Source organism: Pseudochaenichthys georgianus, chromosome 16 (assembly GCF_902827115.2).
Source record: "Pseudochaenichthys georgianus chromosome 16, fPseGeo1.2, whole genome shotgun sequence".
Lineage (NCBI taxonomy): Eukaryota > Metazoa > Chordata > Actinopteri > Perciformes > Channichthyidae > Pseudochaenichthys > Pseudochaenichthys georgianus.
Genome location: NC_047518.2, coordinates 10,742,622 through 10,756,696, shown reverse-complemented (window position 1 = coordinate 10,756,696; position 14,075 = coordinate 10,742,622). Strand labels below are relative to the sequence as shown.

At 44.6% G+C, this 14,075-nt stretch overlaps 1 protein-coding gene across 1 annotated transcript in view; it reads right to left on the bottom strand.

Moving 5' to 3' along the window:
- Window positions 1-4,272: 4,272 nt before the first annotated feature.
- snrka (SNF related kinase a) overlaps window positions 4,273-14,075 on the bottom strand; it is a 38,068-nt gene continuing 28,265 nt past the window's right edge. The window contains exons 4-8 of the mRNA XM_034102611.1: window positions 9,762-9,974; window positions 9,121-9,255; window positions 7,685-7,853; window positions 7,311-7,390; window positions 4,273-7,021 (exon numbers count right to left, since the gene is read on the bottom strand). Of these exons, the coding sequence (XP_033958502.1) occupies window positions 5,983-7,021; window positions 7,311-7,390; window positions 7,685-7,853; window positions 9,121-9,255; window positions 9,762-9,974 (1,636 nt within the window). The 3' untranslated portion in view covers window positions 4,273-5,982. The remainder of the gene's footprint in view (window positions 7,022-7,310; window positions 7,391-7,684; window positions 7,854-9,120; window positions 9,256-9,761; window positions 9,975-14,075) is intronic.

Below are 14,075 nucleotides of genomic sequence, written 5' to 3'. Positions count from 1 at the left end.
CTTCTGACGCCGGAGTAGCCAGCGCCAGCCAATCAAATCCCGTTTCCCAAAATCTGACAGCTGAAGCCGTAGCCAATCAAACCGCGTCTAAGCTGGGAGAGATATCCCGCCGTTCATTTCTATATTTCAAAAAAAGTCGGAGGAGAAACTAACTATCGCCGTAGCAAATCACCCGGTTTTGTATGACCAGACCCTCTTCACCTACCGGGATACAAACCGGAGGAACCAGGCATGGAGGGAGGTGGCAGAGACAGTGGGTGAAACTGGTAGGTTTTCGCCTGTTTGGGGAGTTTATATATATATTGCTCGCATAAAATCCCCGGGGGTTTTTGCTTTGTATGTCGGGGGCGGGAGATTCATGTGATTGGTTGTTGGTCGTGTTGCTTGAATAAAATCCCCAAGCTCCAGACACGCCCAGCTCCAAGCTATTTTTGAAGCTGTAGTGTGGACGCTCCGTTAGTGTTAAAGTATATTTGCTTATATGTATACTGTAGACACACTACAGGAAGGGGAAGACCCCCCAAAATCATAAAAGGGCCTCTTTAAACGGTGAAACGTGGACGTGTTCTCGGCCTTCAGCCGTCTCCCTCTTGTGAGCAATGACCTCGCCAAGCTGCTGCCGGTCCAACCCAGTCTCACGGCATTTCGTGTTCACCAACACGATTTTTAATCTATTGATTCGTGTTCACCATCACGATTTGCCCCTTTTTTTCGTGTTGCACAGCACGATTTTAAAAGCAATGTATTTCTACTGGTAATGTGTTTCGTGCCTGCAGGCTGCAGCACGTCTTTTTCTCCGGTCGGGTCGTGGAAGACCGGAAGCTGTGTGGTTCATAAAAACATGTTCTTACTCAATATCAAGCCACAGTTATTGCTTTTATTTTAAATCGTATAATTTCTGACTTTTGTTGTCGTCTGTGAGGAAAATAAATGGGGCTCAGAGCCTCAGGATACTGAAATCTGTATTTTTTAAATATTTTTTTCCTTCTAATTTGTTATTCTTTTCAAAATAACACACTGTTATTTACTCACCAATAACACACAATTATCCTTGCTTTTATTTATTGGTTTAATTCCATAATCTCGGGCTTTTTTGGCGTCCGTCAGGAACTGAATTTCAAAATAAATATAACCGGAAACAGACGTAGGCATTTTGAGCGATTATCCAAGATCCTCAGCTATGGTTTTAAACTCGCTGATTTGTTAGCCGCAATGCATGCTGGGATTCGGTGTTTATATGATATGAAATCCGGAAAACATTTTAAAAGAATAAAATAATACTTAATTCCGAGTGCTCTTGCTTTTCTCTTTGGAAGTCATCACATAACGGCATTGTAATACACGGTTCGGCTGCATTAAATATTACAGATCTGCCGTAGTTCTTTATTTAGAGAGCCTTGATGAGAAGACCTTTGGAAAAACTGGAAGAAATGCCGCCGAAACTGAATACTTGACGTGGATCATAAATATATCAACAATTAAACAACATCTTCAATTTCTCTTCACACAATACGTCTCCTTGCAGTATCAACACTAATTCGGCTGACTTTTACATTTGATCTAATTCATAGATAGGTTATATTTACACCATAACGGTGCACAGCTGATAGAAAAGGACTGTAGTTTTTAAAGATATTACTGATTTTCTTTGAATGTAAATACTGAGTCTGAAATAGTATAGCAATATGCTGTAAAATGATGTGAAAGCATGCATAAAACTATACATCTTCAGATGTTGTACATACACACTAATAATACAAAGTTATTATGGCTGTGTGTACCTTGTGTGCACCTCCTAGTGGTTAAAGCACGTTATTGAATTATTGTTTTTATGTGTTATATTTGAGTAAAAAAATATTAAGAGTACATACTTTCATAGGGGGAAAGTATAAATATAGAAATATAGAATATAAAAAATCAAGAAGATACTAGTATAAGTGATCTCTACAATAAAACAGTTTAGTGCAGGATGTACAAAGATATTAATAGGAGGAAGTGCAAAACAGAAAAACGGATTAACCTTTATTTAAACATTAAATAACAGATTAAGGTCTTCTTTTAAATAAGAAAAAACTTTGGGGGTATCTATCTACAGATAAATATTGAGCCTGACAAAGTACTTAACGTCTAATATATTGCTTTCCTGTAATGTTAACTATGTTGAAGCACTTATTTTAACTGATATTATACACATTAATTATACTCTTATGTATGTAGATAGAATAAGAAATGTGCAGAATATGACAGTTTAATGGTGGAGGTACACACATATTGATAGATGTCTTGTAATGCACTGTTGAGGAACCTGTGACCCAAGGTTTTCATTCATTGCATAACTACACCGTAGTTGTGTATATGATATGTCAATAAACCTTTAAAATCTTGAAAGGGATGTGCAAAAATAGCCATAATATACAGTCTTTAATTAACTATTAGTAGAGAATAACGAGTAATGAATATGCTTTATTACTTGTTTCCATTCATGTCAATTGCAGATACATGTTTAGTCTTCTCAAGCACCAACTATCAAATATCTCTCCTGATTGTTGGCACTTGACAATCACCTTACCTGAATTTTACTCAGGTGTAACTAAAGTCTGATTTAAGGGTTGTTTATATTTCACATAATTAATCAGAATCTGCAAAGTAACTCAAATAAATGCAGTGGAGTAAAAATACCAGGTTAACCTCTGAATTGTAGTGGAGTAGAATTACAAAGTAGCAATGAGCTGTCATGTGGGTATATATTAATGCTGCGCATTATGGACACAAGCGATTTTCACCCATTTATTAATTATATGTTTTACATTTGATAACACCAATGTGTTTAATACTGGCAACTTCTAATTGTGGGAAAAACTAAAACCTTCAGTAGAGACGTCCCATAGAACATTTTGCGAAACACAATAGCCAGCATGTGTAGTTCTGGAGGGGTGTTCGATTCCAGTTTTGGATAGTCTGGCCTGGTTTCGTTCCATTTCACACAGCTGTTTGACGCTCTGCGTAACCTTACGGGGACTGTAGTCCTAAACGATAGCTGGGGATTATGGGTAGTGTAGTGTCTTCGGCCATCCTAAACTCAGAAATGTTGACAATCGCAATGATGCTCGAAATGTCCCTTATAGGCCTACGTCTGTTTCCGGTTATTTTTATTTTGAAATTCAGTTCCTGACGGACACCAAAAAAGCCCGAGATTATGGAATTAAACCAATAAATAAAAGCAAGGATAATTGTGTGTTATTGGTGAGTAAATAACAGTGTGTTATTTTGAAAAGAATAACAAATTAGAAGGAAAAAAAGATTTAAAATACAGATTTCAGTATCCTGAGGCTCTGAGCCCCATTTATTTTCCTCACAGACGGCAACAAAAGTCCGAAATTATACGATTTAAAATAAAAGCAATAATTGTGGCTTGATATTGAGTAAGAACATGTTTTTATGAACCACACAGCTTCCGGTCTTCCACGACCCGACCGGAGAAAAAGATGTGCTGCAGGCCCGAAACACATTACCAGTGAATACATTGCTTTTAAAATCGTGCTGTGCAACACGAAAAAAAGGGGCAAATCGTGTTGGTGAACACGAATCAATAGATTAAAAATCGTGTTGGTGAACACGAAATGCCTTGAGACTGGGTTGGCCGGTCAGGGGGCAGAGACGTGGATCGCCGGAGGAGAAGAGGTGGTGAGGGCGACCAGGTGGGTTCTACTGCTTAATGAGAAACATTTCTGATCCTGCATCCAACATTGTGGTCTGGGACGGGTCTGCTGTGTGTGGCGGGGTTACACTGAACACGTTCAGTTTCAATGCTCCACATATCTTAAACAAACTGCAGGCCATTAACCAAGGCTGTTTGCCTCTGCCTTCATTCAATCCAGTGATGGAAGAAGTACTACATGCCTATAATAAAGTTGACTCCGTTACAAAGGTCCTGCAGTGCATACAGAATCTTACTTTAAAGAAAAATCTATTAGCATCAAAATATACTTAAAAAAACTACAGAACTTGTAAAATGGCCATCATAAATATGAAATAACTACATTATGATTATTGATAATGTGATGTTTAATCACAGCTGGTATAGGTGGAGCACATTTTAATTACTTTATATTGTTTTTATTTCCATTGTCTTGGCTCTTTAATGACTTTGTATTTAAATGTCATTTCATTACGCAGTTATGAGTTTGTCTACACTCTTTTAATGGTTTTGTTTTTTTAATTGCTTTTTGCTGTAAATAATAGATCACTTAAATCAAGAGCCCAGGCATGAGACAGTATTCCACATTTTATTTTTTAGATATCACCATAGCTAAGTGTAACTTCTGACAACAGGTATAACACACTGAATAATCCGTGGTAACTCTTTTTTTCTGCTGCTTTTTGGTCCAGTAGCGTCTGTGGCGAGTCTCTCCTGCGTGTCGCTGAACACTGAAACACATGCACGTCATTCACCTGGAAACAGAGCAGTCACACAGACTGACGGTATGAAGAGGACACCCAGACAGTATTACTAATTATCATAAGGCTAGATTACTGTACAGCTATGCACCAAAGTGTCCACTCGGAGAGAGCACCATATTTACAACTCCATTTACACTGCTTTCCAAAAGGAACAAACACAAAGATAAAAAGACATTTCAAACCGCGTTCCTTTTTTCTCTTCAGTCAAACATGGCTATGTCGTACGGAAGAAGGCTCGGGTCACATTTTCAATCTGACCACACTGAATTCATTTTTCTGAGTTCTCAGACTTAAATCGGGATTATGAGAAAATGGTCTGAATTCTGTCAACATTCAAAAGTCTGAATAAAGAAAATATTGAGGGGAAAGATAGACTTTGTCTCCAAATGCGGACCTTTTTGTCCTAAGAACTCACTTTAATCTGAAAATTCAGAGAAAAAAAATTGAAGAATTTTAAGAATTAAGTCACAATTCTGAGATTTAGGTTAGAATTTAAGTTAGAATACAAAAACAAACTGAAAAACTCACTTTAATCTTAGAATAAATACATTGTTTTTAATTACTGTTGGTCAGACCCTAATTATAAAAAGATCCCATGTGGCCTTAACCCTCGGCTGTAATGTAGGAATACAAAAACAAAACAATTAAAACTAATAAAAAAAGTTTCTGTACAGATAGCTGCAACACACCGTATAGCTTATTGCCAATGCCCTCAAGAGTCCCCCGTCCCCCTCCCCTTTATGTGATGCTCTCTTCAGCTGACTGTGAGCCCCTCCTGCTGCACAGCATCACCCCTCACATGTCCCAACAGCACATCGCTCCAAAGAAATGTACAGGATTTAAAAATAAACTTTACTTTCAACAGACTGTATATACAGGTGGGCCGCAGGGAGCCAGCAGAGGTCAAACCAGACACACGTAATGCTCCGTCAGCAAAACACTGGAATATGAATAAAAAAATAAGAACAGCTCATCTCGTCAGATGGAAAGGGCTCTGGCAGAATGTCTCTGGGAGAAGTACAGCTTTAAAACATCAGAAAACACATCGTCCAAGTGCAACACTGAATCCAAACTGGAGTCTAAATTAAAACGTTCTCTCTTCGCTTCTATAAAAGACAACTCATGAACTCATGAACGTATTCCCAGTTCCACCTGCTGAGTCAGCTGTTCCACAGAGTCAGGGAATACCTTCTGAGGGACACAAAGAAAAGATACAGTGTTTTGAGAATAAAGTGGCAATTTAAATGTAAGAAATACAAATATCATTTGAATTCTTCCTCAGAATTATGAATTTCAATTGAATTATTAAAAATAAATAAAATTAAGTGACTTTTAGACTCAAAATATGTTTTTTTTGTAAAATTACTACAGTCTTGATATTAAAATGTATTTGATACTTTCCCTCTAAATGACTGTTGGCCTCTTCTTTTGATACATTTACTCAATGCTCAACAATGTAATACATGTTTTCCCGCATACTCAGCAAAAGAACGTGGGGGGGGGGGGTTTACAAGCTGCTGCTCAGATGACCTGGCAGCAGCTGACGGGGGCCGAGCCCCCCCCCCGCTGGATGTTCACAGAGAGGGTCTTCTCACACAGAGGTAGTTGCAGCACCCCGTTCTTCAGAGCGCTCAGGCTGCTGTGAGGGTGCCTGCTGCCGGGGGGGCCGTGCGCCGCTGTCTTGCGGTGGGGGTGGGGGGCGTGGGGGCGGGGCAGGGCGGTGGCGGGGAGGGTGATGGTGTCCAGGCTCCCGGTGGAGCCGATGCACATCCTCCACGCAGACTTCTCCTGGATCTTCACGGTCCCCCCCGGGAGGCTGCGAGGATCAAAGAGGAACTCCCCCCCCCCTCGGCCCCGGAGGCACAGGCTCATCAGCTTCAGGCTCTCCACCAGCTCCGTGCTGAGGGAGGGGTTTGTGCTCCTGCTGTTGTGACAACAGCTGGAGGGACTGTCCTGTCCTTTACTCTCCCCCCCTCCTCCCCCCCTCCCCCCTCCGCCGCTTCCCCCGTTACCACCCTCTCCTCCGTTACCTCCAGGAGGACTCCCCTTGTCTGTGCCGGAGGTCCCCCCTCCCTCCCCAGAAGGTTTACTGGGCCCCTCGCTGCTGCTGCCCCCCCCGTTGCCCCCCGAGCTGCCGGGCGGCCCCTCGCTGCTGTCTCTCTGGTTCCAGCCGTACCCGAAGCCTGAGTCTTTGTCCAGGCGCCGGCGGTGGCTCTCCGAGTCGTCGTCGCTGGTCTCCGAGCTGGAGCACGAGGACCCCCTCCCCTGGCTCTTGCGGCGGTGGTAGCGCTTGTGTGTGGCCCCTGGGGAGGCCCCGGAGCTCAGGCTGGCCGCGTTGCCCGCCATGTTCATCTTCAGACGGCTGAGTTTGGGCGGCAGACCCTCGTCCAGGTCGAAGTCGTCGTCCGACTCCCCCTCTTCGAAGATCTGGTTGAGCACCGGGGCGCTCTTCCTGGAGGTGAGGCGGTTGGTGATGGAGGGGGGCTTATGCCTCAGGACCACCTGGCTGTGGATACTGGCCGGGTCCTGCTCTTCCTCATCCTCTTCATCCTCTGCCACCCTGAAACACAAAGGAAGTGAGGACAGTCAGTCTCCCTGTTCCTTTCTGAGTCGGTCTCTGCACCTTCACTGTTCCCACGGCTTTCAAACAGAAGAGCGGAAAATGAGAAACTCGGTTAAAAAATGTTGGCCTGATTATTCTTTAGAACACTTTGGATCAGCAGCCAATCATTAGAGCGGCACAAACATGACATCCGAGAAACTGCAGGACGGAGTCTAAAACTAATGTCCTCAAGAGGACGATAAAGTGTATCTTCAGAGATGAAGGGTGTGAGCTCCGCTGAGATTACCTGAAGAGGCAGCCTTTCTGCTTGGCTGCTGCTGAGGTGGATGGTGCGGGGGTCCTGGGGGTCCCAGCAGCACAGGCTCCCTGGAAGGAGACAGCCACATGCATTAGAATCATTAACCCAGGACACACACACACACACACACACACACACACACACACACACACACACACACACACACACACACACACACACACACACACACACACACACACACACACACACACACACACACACACACACACACACACACACACACACACACACACACACACACACACACACACACACACACACACACACACACACACACACACACACACACACACACACACACACACACACACACACACACACACACACACACACACACACACCGTTTCGCCGCGTCGGCCCAGGTGCAGCAGGCCTTTGGAGCGGTGCCCGTTGAGGAGGCTCTCTATGCTGCGGGCGGGGGACTGGGGGCCCCCAGCGTGGGAGATGGAGGACGCTGCCAGGCTGTCCTCGATGTCCTGGTGCATGTCCACCCTGCTGGGCCACGACTGCCTGCACACAGGATGAAAGATGCTAAGGCTTTACGGCCCTATGCAGCTCATCTGAAGCCCCAAGCTTAATACAAACAGTGCAAGAAATTACAGGATAGAAATACAATTGGGCAAGAGAATGTTGCACGACTAACGTGCGTTACTGCAGGAGAAGGGAAATATGTACAAGTAAAATATAATAAGATCAGCAGAAAATAAAATGTAAGACTGTAAAGTGAAATAAAGTGCTGCTTATTGTAATAATAAATAAACACAGTTGAGGTCGGTATAAACCTTTTCTCAGATCAGTAACCGCCTCTCTACAGGCTCGAGATACATCTGCTTCCTTTAATGGAAATGCTGTGAATCTGATTCCAGGTCAGTTGTGTCCATGCTGAGCTTTATTCAGTGTTTTCACTGTTAGCCGACACGGAGTAATGCAGCAATTAAAAGAGAGCGGCTGGAGGACAGGAAGGAAGGCTATGATCACAGCAGAGAGGAACAACATGCGTTCCCTCACTCATTAGGTAACCATGACACTACACCCCCTTCACTGGGTCAACACTGACAGCAAGATGACTCACAGGAGACGTATCCAAAAATGCAGCAGATGTGGAAATATTTAATTCCCACAATGAGTCAAGTTCCAAGAACTCTTACATTTCTCAGAATGCACTCGTCATCTTTCACGCCCAGTTCTTTCAAGCTCAAGGCCGCGGTCAGAAGGACTTTCAGAGTCTTGCTGACCGCGTCCAGAAGGACCTTTTCTCTCGGCCGAGGAACCAACGGTCGCCGGTTCAACTCGCAATACACAAAAAAACAACAACAAAAAACCAAAATACAAATGTGGATCAGGGATTAGAGTCATCTCAATCGTATCTGGTGCACACAGCGTATTGGTTTTTATGTAACCAACCCTGAACAACTGCTGCTGCTGCTTCTGTCGTGGCTTTTTCATAATAATGATACAATTAGAAATCGCCTCTCCTCCCCCTCGCACGCCCAAACAAAACCATAACGCATGCAGCGTGAAAATACCATGAAATACAAGAGCTCTCGATACAAAAAAACGTCCTCTCTTTCTGATTGGTTCCAAATGTAGTAATAGTTGCGCTGTGGTGTATTATGTTGCTGAGCATGCTTGAGATTCAGGGCCCGGCAGACCACTAGTCCAGAAGTACAGGTCCCACAACGTCTCTGTGACCTGCTCACGTTTCAGTGTGGGTTCTTTTCAGCCGCAGCACTATAGCCCTTTGTATGGGAGGAACAGCAGTGTTTGCGTAGCGTACCTGAAGTGGGCCTTGGTGTTGCTGGGGCTGGGGGAGCGGGTCTGCACCTCCTTCTCCTGCTTCTCCCTCAGGATCCTCTCTGCCAGCAGGTAGTACGTGGCTGTGATGTGGTTGTACTTGTTGGTCTCCAGGGCTCTGAAACAACATATTAACAACGGTTACAAATGGTGTCTTCACCAAGGACTCCGACGTGTGGACTGCAGGGGCAGGAAGTGCACCGCTGATCCTCCGATAGGAAGATCATTCAAAAAGTAGAGTTCGATTCATTCCACTCAAAACCAGACAAGTCGTCCGAGGTCAGGCCCGTTCTAAACGTCCTTTTCTAACCACAACAACATTGTGTTTAAAGGGGAATGACTTCCACCGGACATCACGGCTGCAAAGATCTTCTTTTTTTGAAGTCCAGTAAATATTTGCCAACAGAAAAATGGTGCACACCGCTGGTATTAAAGTACTGATGTCCTCCCTACCAAAGATTCTGTTAATTGCCGCATAGAAGTGGTGTACATCATATGAAAGCTAGGAAACTGAAAATGAACTTGAGATGCAGCTCAGCACCGTCATAAATCAGCCCTGTCCAATGTTTAAGTGCTTCGCCAACCAAGGGAACCAACGTTGCACCCAGAGGCAGCACGACTCACTCCACTATGGCCTCTCGGTCGGCGATGTCTCCCAGCACCATGCGCTGGATGATGCTGTTGTGCTCCTCGTCCGACAGGTTCTTGTGGGACACCAGGGGAGTGTTGAACTTGGTGGCTGGGGAGGGGTCGACGCCCTGCAGCCAGGCGTGGCCCTCGATCTCCTCCAGGGAGGCCCGGTGCTTGGGATCCCTCTGAAGCATGCGGTCGATCAGACTAGAGAAGAGGGGAGAACAGGAAGAGAGTAAGGAGGTGAGTTACACGGAGAGACATGTGACCCTCTCTAGCTCGGCACGGCACACCCCGTTTGGCCCACATGGTTTCGTTGTTCCTACAGTTTGCTTGAACAGCATTTTTGTTGGACCAAATTTGGAGGGTAAAAGGAAAAATAATAATAATAATAACATAATATAAATAATATCAAATCTGATATGAATTGAAAGATGTATTGGGAGCTTATGGCATGAGAACGGAGAGAACTGATTTGGAGAGACTGAGAAGAGGAACAGGAAATAAGGAACACGGTGGATCGATGGGGGGATTGTTTGGAAGACACAAATAGTGACCAATACAGGAGCTCCATCAGTAAGTGTGGCGATGGTGGCGGAGGCAGGGAGGGGTGCAAAACACACAATGCCATCCCTTAAGATGAATTAGTGATGGTACGAACCAACACTGCTCAGAAGTGGGTTGTCGAGTGAAGAGTGACTGATTGTAATTAAGGACGCACACAGGTTGCATTTCTGAAACACGTGCAGATACTAATGTTTTGTTTTGTCAATTCCTGATGTATTTTATGTCGTACAACAAAACGTGGAGATCTCTCACCATGTCACTACAAACACCCTCACAAACCTTTGACTTCAAGACAAGGGAACAGGAAGTAGTTTTAAGACTCCTTCCTGCACCACAGCAGAGTCCTCGAATGCCTAAACATGATTGTGATTCGTCTCATGACCTGATCCACACCTAGCACCTGGAAGCGGTTGACTCTCTGCAATGTTCAGAGAACTGAGTGAATCCCCCATAATCCTTCACTTGAGCAGCAGAGCCAGCGCAGCATCAGAAGGAGCTGCTTGGAGCCGCGTGCCGAGTGGAGCCGTGACTGACACGGTAACAACGTGCGCTGTGGACACGGCCCCTCTGCAGTCAGAGCCCGGCAGACGGCCCACAGCTGCTTCAGCTTAGCACAGCAATCTATTCACATCCCTCCTTGGAAACACATTTATTTCCTGTGTCTAAAAATATCCACCATGCAGTGAGCGTGGGGAGATAAGGATCGGCCTTTACGACATGTGGATCACAGTGGATCCAATGCCTCGGCTTCGACCCGTGAACATCCACTCGTTATCCCTTAGATGGAAAGTAACAGCGGCTTCTTCTCCGCAAGGACATTTCCTGTCTGCCTATTGCGACTAGCTTTAGCATCCAGCACGTCTGGACACTCAGGGGGATGCAGACAATAAGGTCCATAGTAGAGACATCAGTGTTTTCTTGACTAACCCTGGCCACAGATGTCGTCACAGATATCCCCGGCTTAACAAAGTACCACCGAGTGTATCGAGCGAAGGAATTAGTACAACGAGAGCGTACTTGCATGCATTCCTAAAAGAGTGGTCCAGGAAAGAGTCCTAAAACTCAGAAAGGACCACTTCCTGTGACCACTTCCTGTGACCTTGAAGTCGGTGGTGACAGGAATAAGGTCTGTGGTAAACACAAGCTTACAAGATGTTCTCATTTTATTCTACCGCATACATATGTCAGTAAGCACTTCCCTGATGAACGTCTGAAGCTTCTGTGTGTGTTTCCAACACGTCTGGCGGACGTTGCATTTATTCTTAAAAAATGACAAATGAGTATTAACAAGTGGAGATTACCCCGCTGAACAAAAGGTGTGAGTAACTTCAAAGTGTGCTGGCCACAAAGCGTATTTTCTGCAATATACCTAAATTAAATTGGGAAAACCCATTGCTTTCTGTAGAGGGAATTGCAAAGTGACCTTCCGGGGCGGCCTACAGAAACACATCGCGGCTGTGTACGCACTACGCACCCGGCTCCAAAGCCGCCCTGAGAGGCTGGCCACTTGTTCCAGAACTCTAAACTACTGTGTTGTATCACAAATTTAGTTTCTAACCCGGCTGAGATGCATCATCCTGCTTAGGTTAGGTGCCTCAGCTCTGTAAGGTACAAGTTAAGATAACCGAATCATTTCTGTAAAGATTTTGTATTAAATGTCAGAAAGATTTGAAGGATGCTCTACTGTACTCGGTACGGTCATTGACAACTCGTTGGAGTGCTGCAGAGCGAAGTCTCCTCTCCTCTCTCCTTCACTTCTCTCCTATTCTCCTCTCCTAAAGAACAGCATGCGATGTCAGCTTCATGTGACTTGCCGCCCTCCAAACTGCTCTTTCCGTATGTGGACTACAGACGCAGACAGCAGGAGTGAAGTGGGACACTCGCAGGGCTTTGGTGCTGCTAATAGGATAGAGCCTGTGCCTGACAGCCAACACCGAGGGAGAAAGCCCACCATCGTATTCTAGTGTGACTAAACAGAGGTGGCGGTGTGTGAAGGCTGTGTATGCAGAGTTCCCGTTAGCCGGTAATTACCAGACTATGACCGGTAAAATATGCTGAAGACCGGCAAATCTAAATCTCTCCGGTCAAAATAATTTCCCCTTAGCGCAATACCGCATCAGTTGCCCAACTTGCGCCACTTATGTGACAGACAAGAAGAGTATGTGACAGACAAGAATATTCAACTCGAATGTCTAACACTTAATGTGGAGAAAGAGATGTCCCGTATGGGTTGATTGTGCGTTGATCTGTTGGTAATGCCTCGGGGTTCAGGTGGGCATGTAAACAAATGCATAATGCTGCGCTATACTTTGCGGCCTCACCCAGTTGCATAGCGACGCTTATTGTTTAGGTGTCTTTTAGGGGTGTAACGGTATCCGTATTCGTCCCGTACCGTCACGGTTCGGCACATGCAGTCACACGACGAATACGCCTTTTTTTTAACGAGTGGGAAAAAAGTCTGTCCTTCAGGGCAGCATCCACTACACTATTTATAATCCAGGGGGCGGTATTGCGCCTAAAAGCTGTTTGCCAGCCGCCTTTAAACAACAAATGAAGAACAAGAAGAAACACAACAACAAAACGAACAAAATACAAGAAGAAGAAAAGTTAGTATGGCGATTTCAGATAACACACAGGAGCTAGAACCCACCTGCTTCTTTTAAATCAGCTGTGTGGGAACATTTCGGGTTCCCTGTGGACTGCAATAACGATGAAGTGCGCGAGTGGTGGATCGGACGAGAACGGTGTGTCGGCGTTGTTCGATAGCGGTGCGGTATGCTAATGGCAACACGCCAAACATGCTAAATCATATCAGAAGGCATCACCCAGATTTGCCAATCACCGGAGCCAGGCAAAAGACAACAGCTGTTCAACAGCTGATCCCCGCTGTTTTTAATAAACCAACAGACATGAGAGCCGAGAGACCAAAATAAATAACGGAAGCTTTTGGCATATGTTTTTCAACGACTTTGCGCTCTTGAAACACTTTCTTATTATTTATGATGCAAGACATTCTTTTTAGTTTTACAGCTTGGTGAACCCGTTTTGTTTGACATCAGCCATTATAGATAATCTGGCCATCTGAGTGTGTGTGTACTGTTTATGGTTTGTTTTTAACTGTTTAATACAGTTAATTATTCAAAATGTCAGAGTTCCTTATTTTGAAACTGAAACTTGCACTACTGTTCAAAAATAAATAACAACAAACCTGGAATTATGCATTTGGGACTTTTTTTTGCTTTTTCTTGTTGTACCGAACCGTGACCCCCAAACCGAGGTACGAACCGAACCGTGACTTCTGTGAACCGTTACACCCCTAGTGTCTTTTAATAAGCAGGTAGTCCTATCATTAGCTAGAACGAGCTGGATCTGATCGATATGGACATACACGGAGTGAAGTCTAATCTGACGGGAGAGAGAGATCAGCTGCTGCCGACGAGTCGACACGCAGCTCTGCATGATCAGCGGTGAGCGGACAAAACACACACTTCAGGTTAGAATATCACACGTAGCTATTTTAATGACCTCTCACACTACCGTAACTAGTTATAGATGTGTTTAGTTTCACTGTCGGGTCACTCATTACTGATCCGCGAGCTGCATGATACTGACGGGCTGTCAGGAGAGGGAGAGAGCGCTCCGTTTATTATTCCCGTGTTATTATAAATTACTGAACACTTTTGAATAATGTAGTTAATCTACTAGAATTAGTTTGTTTAATATCGAATCATATCCATTTGT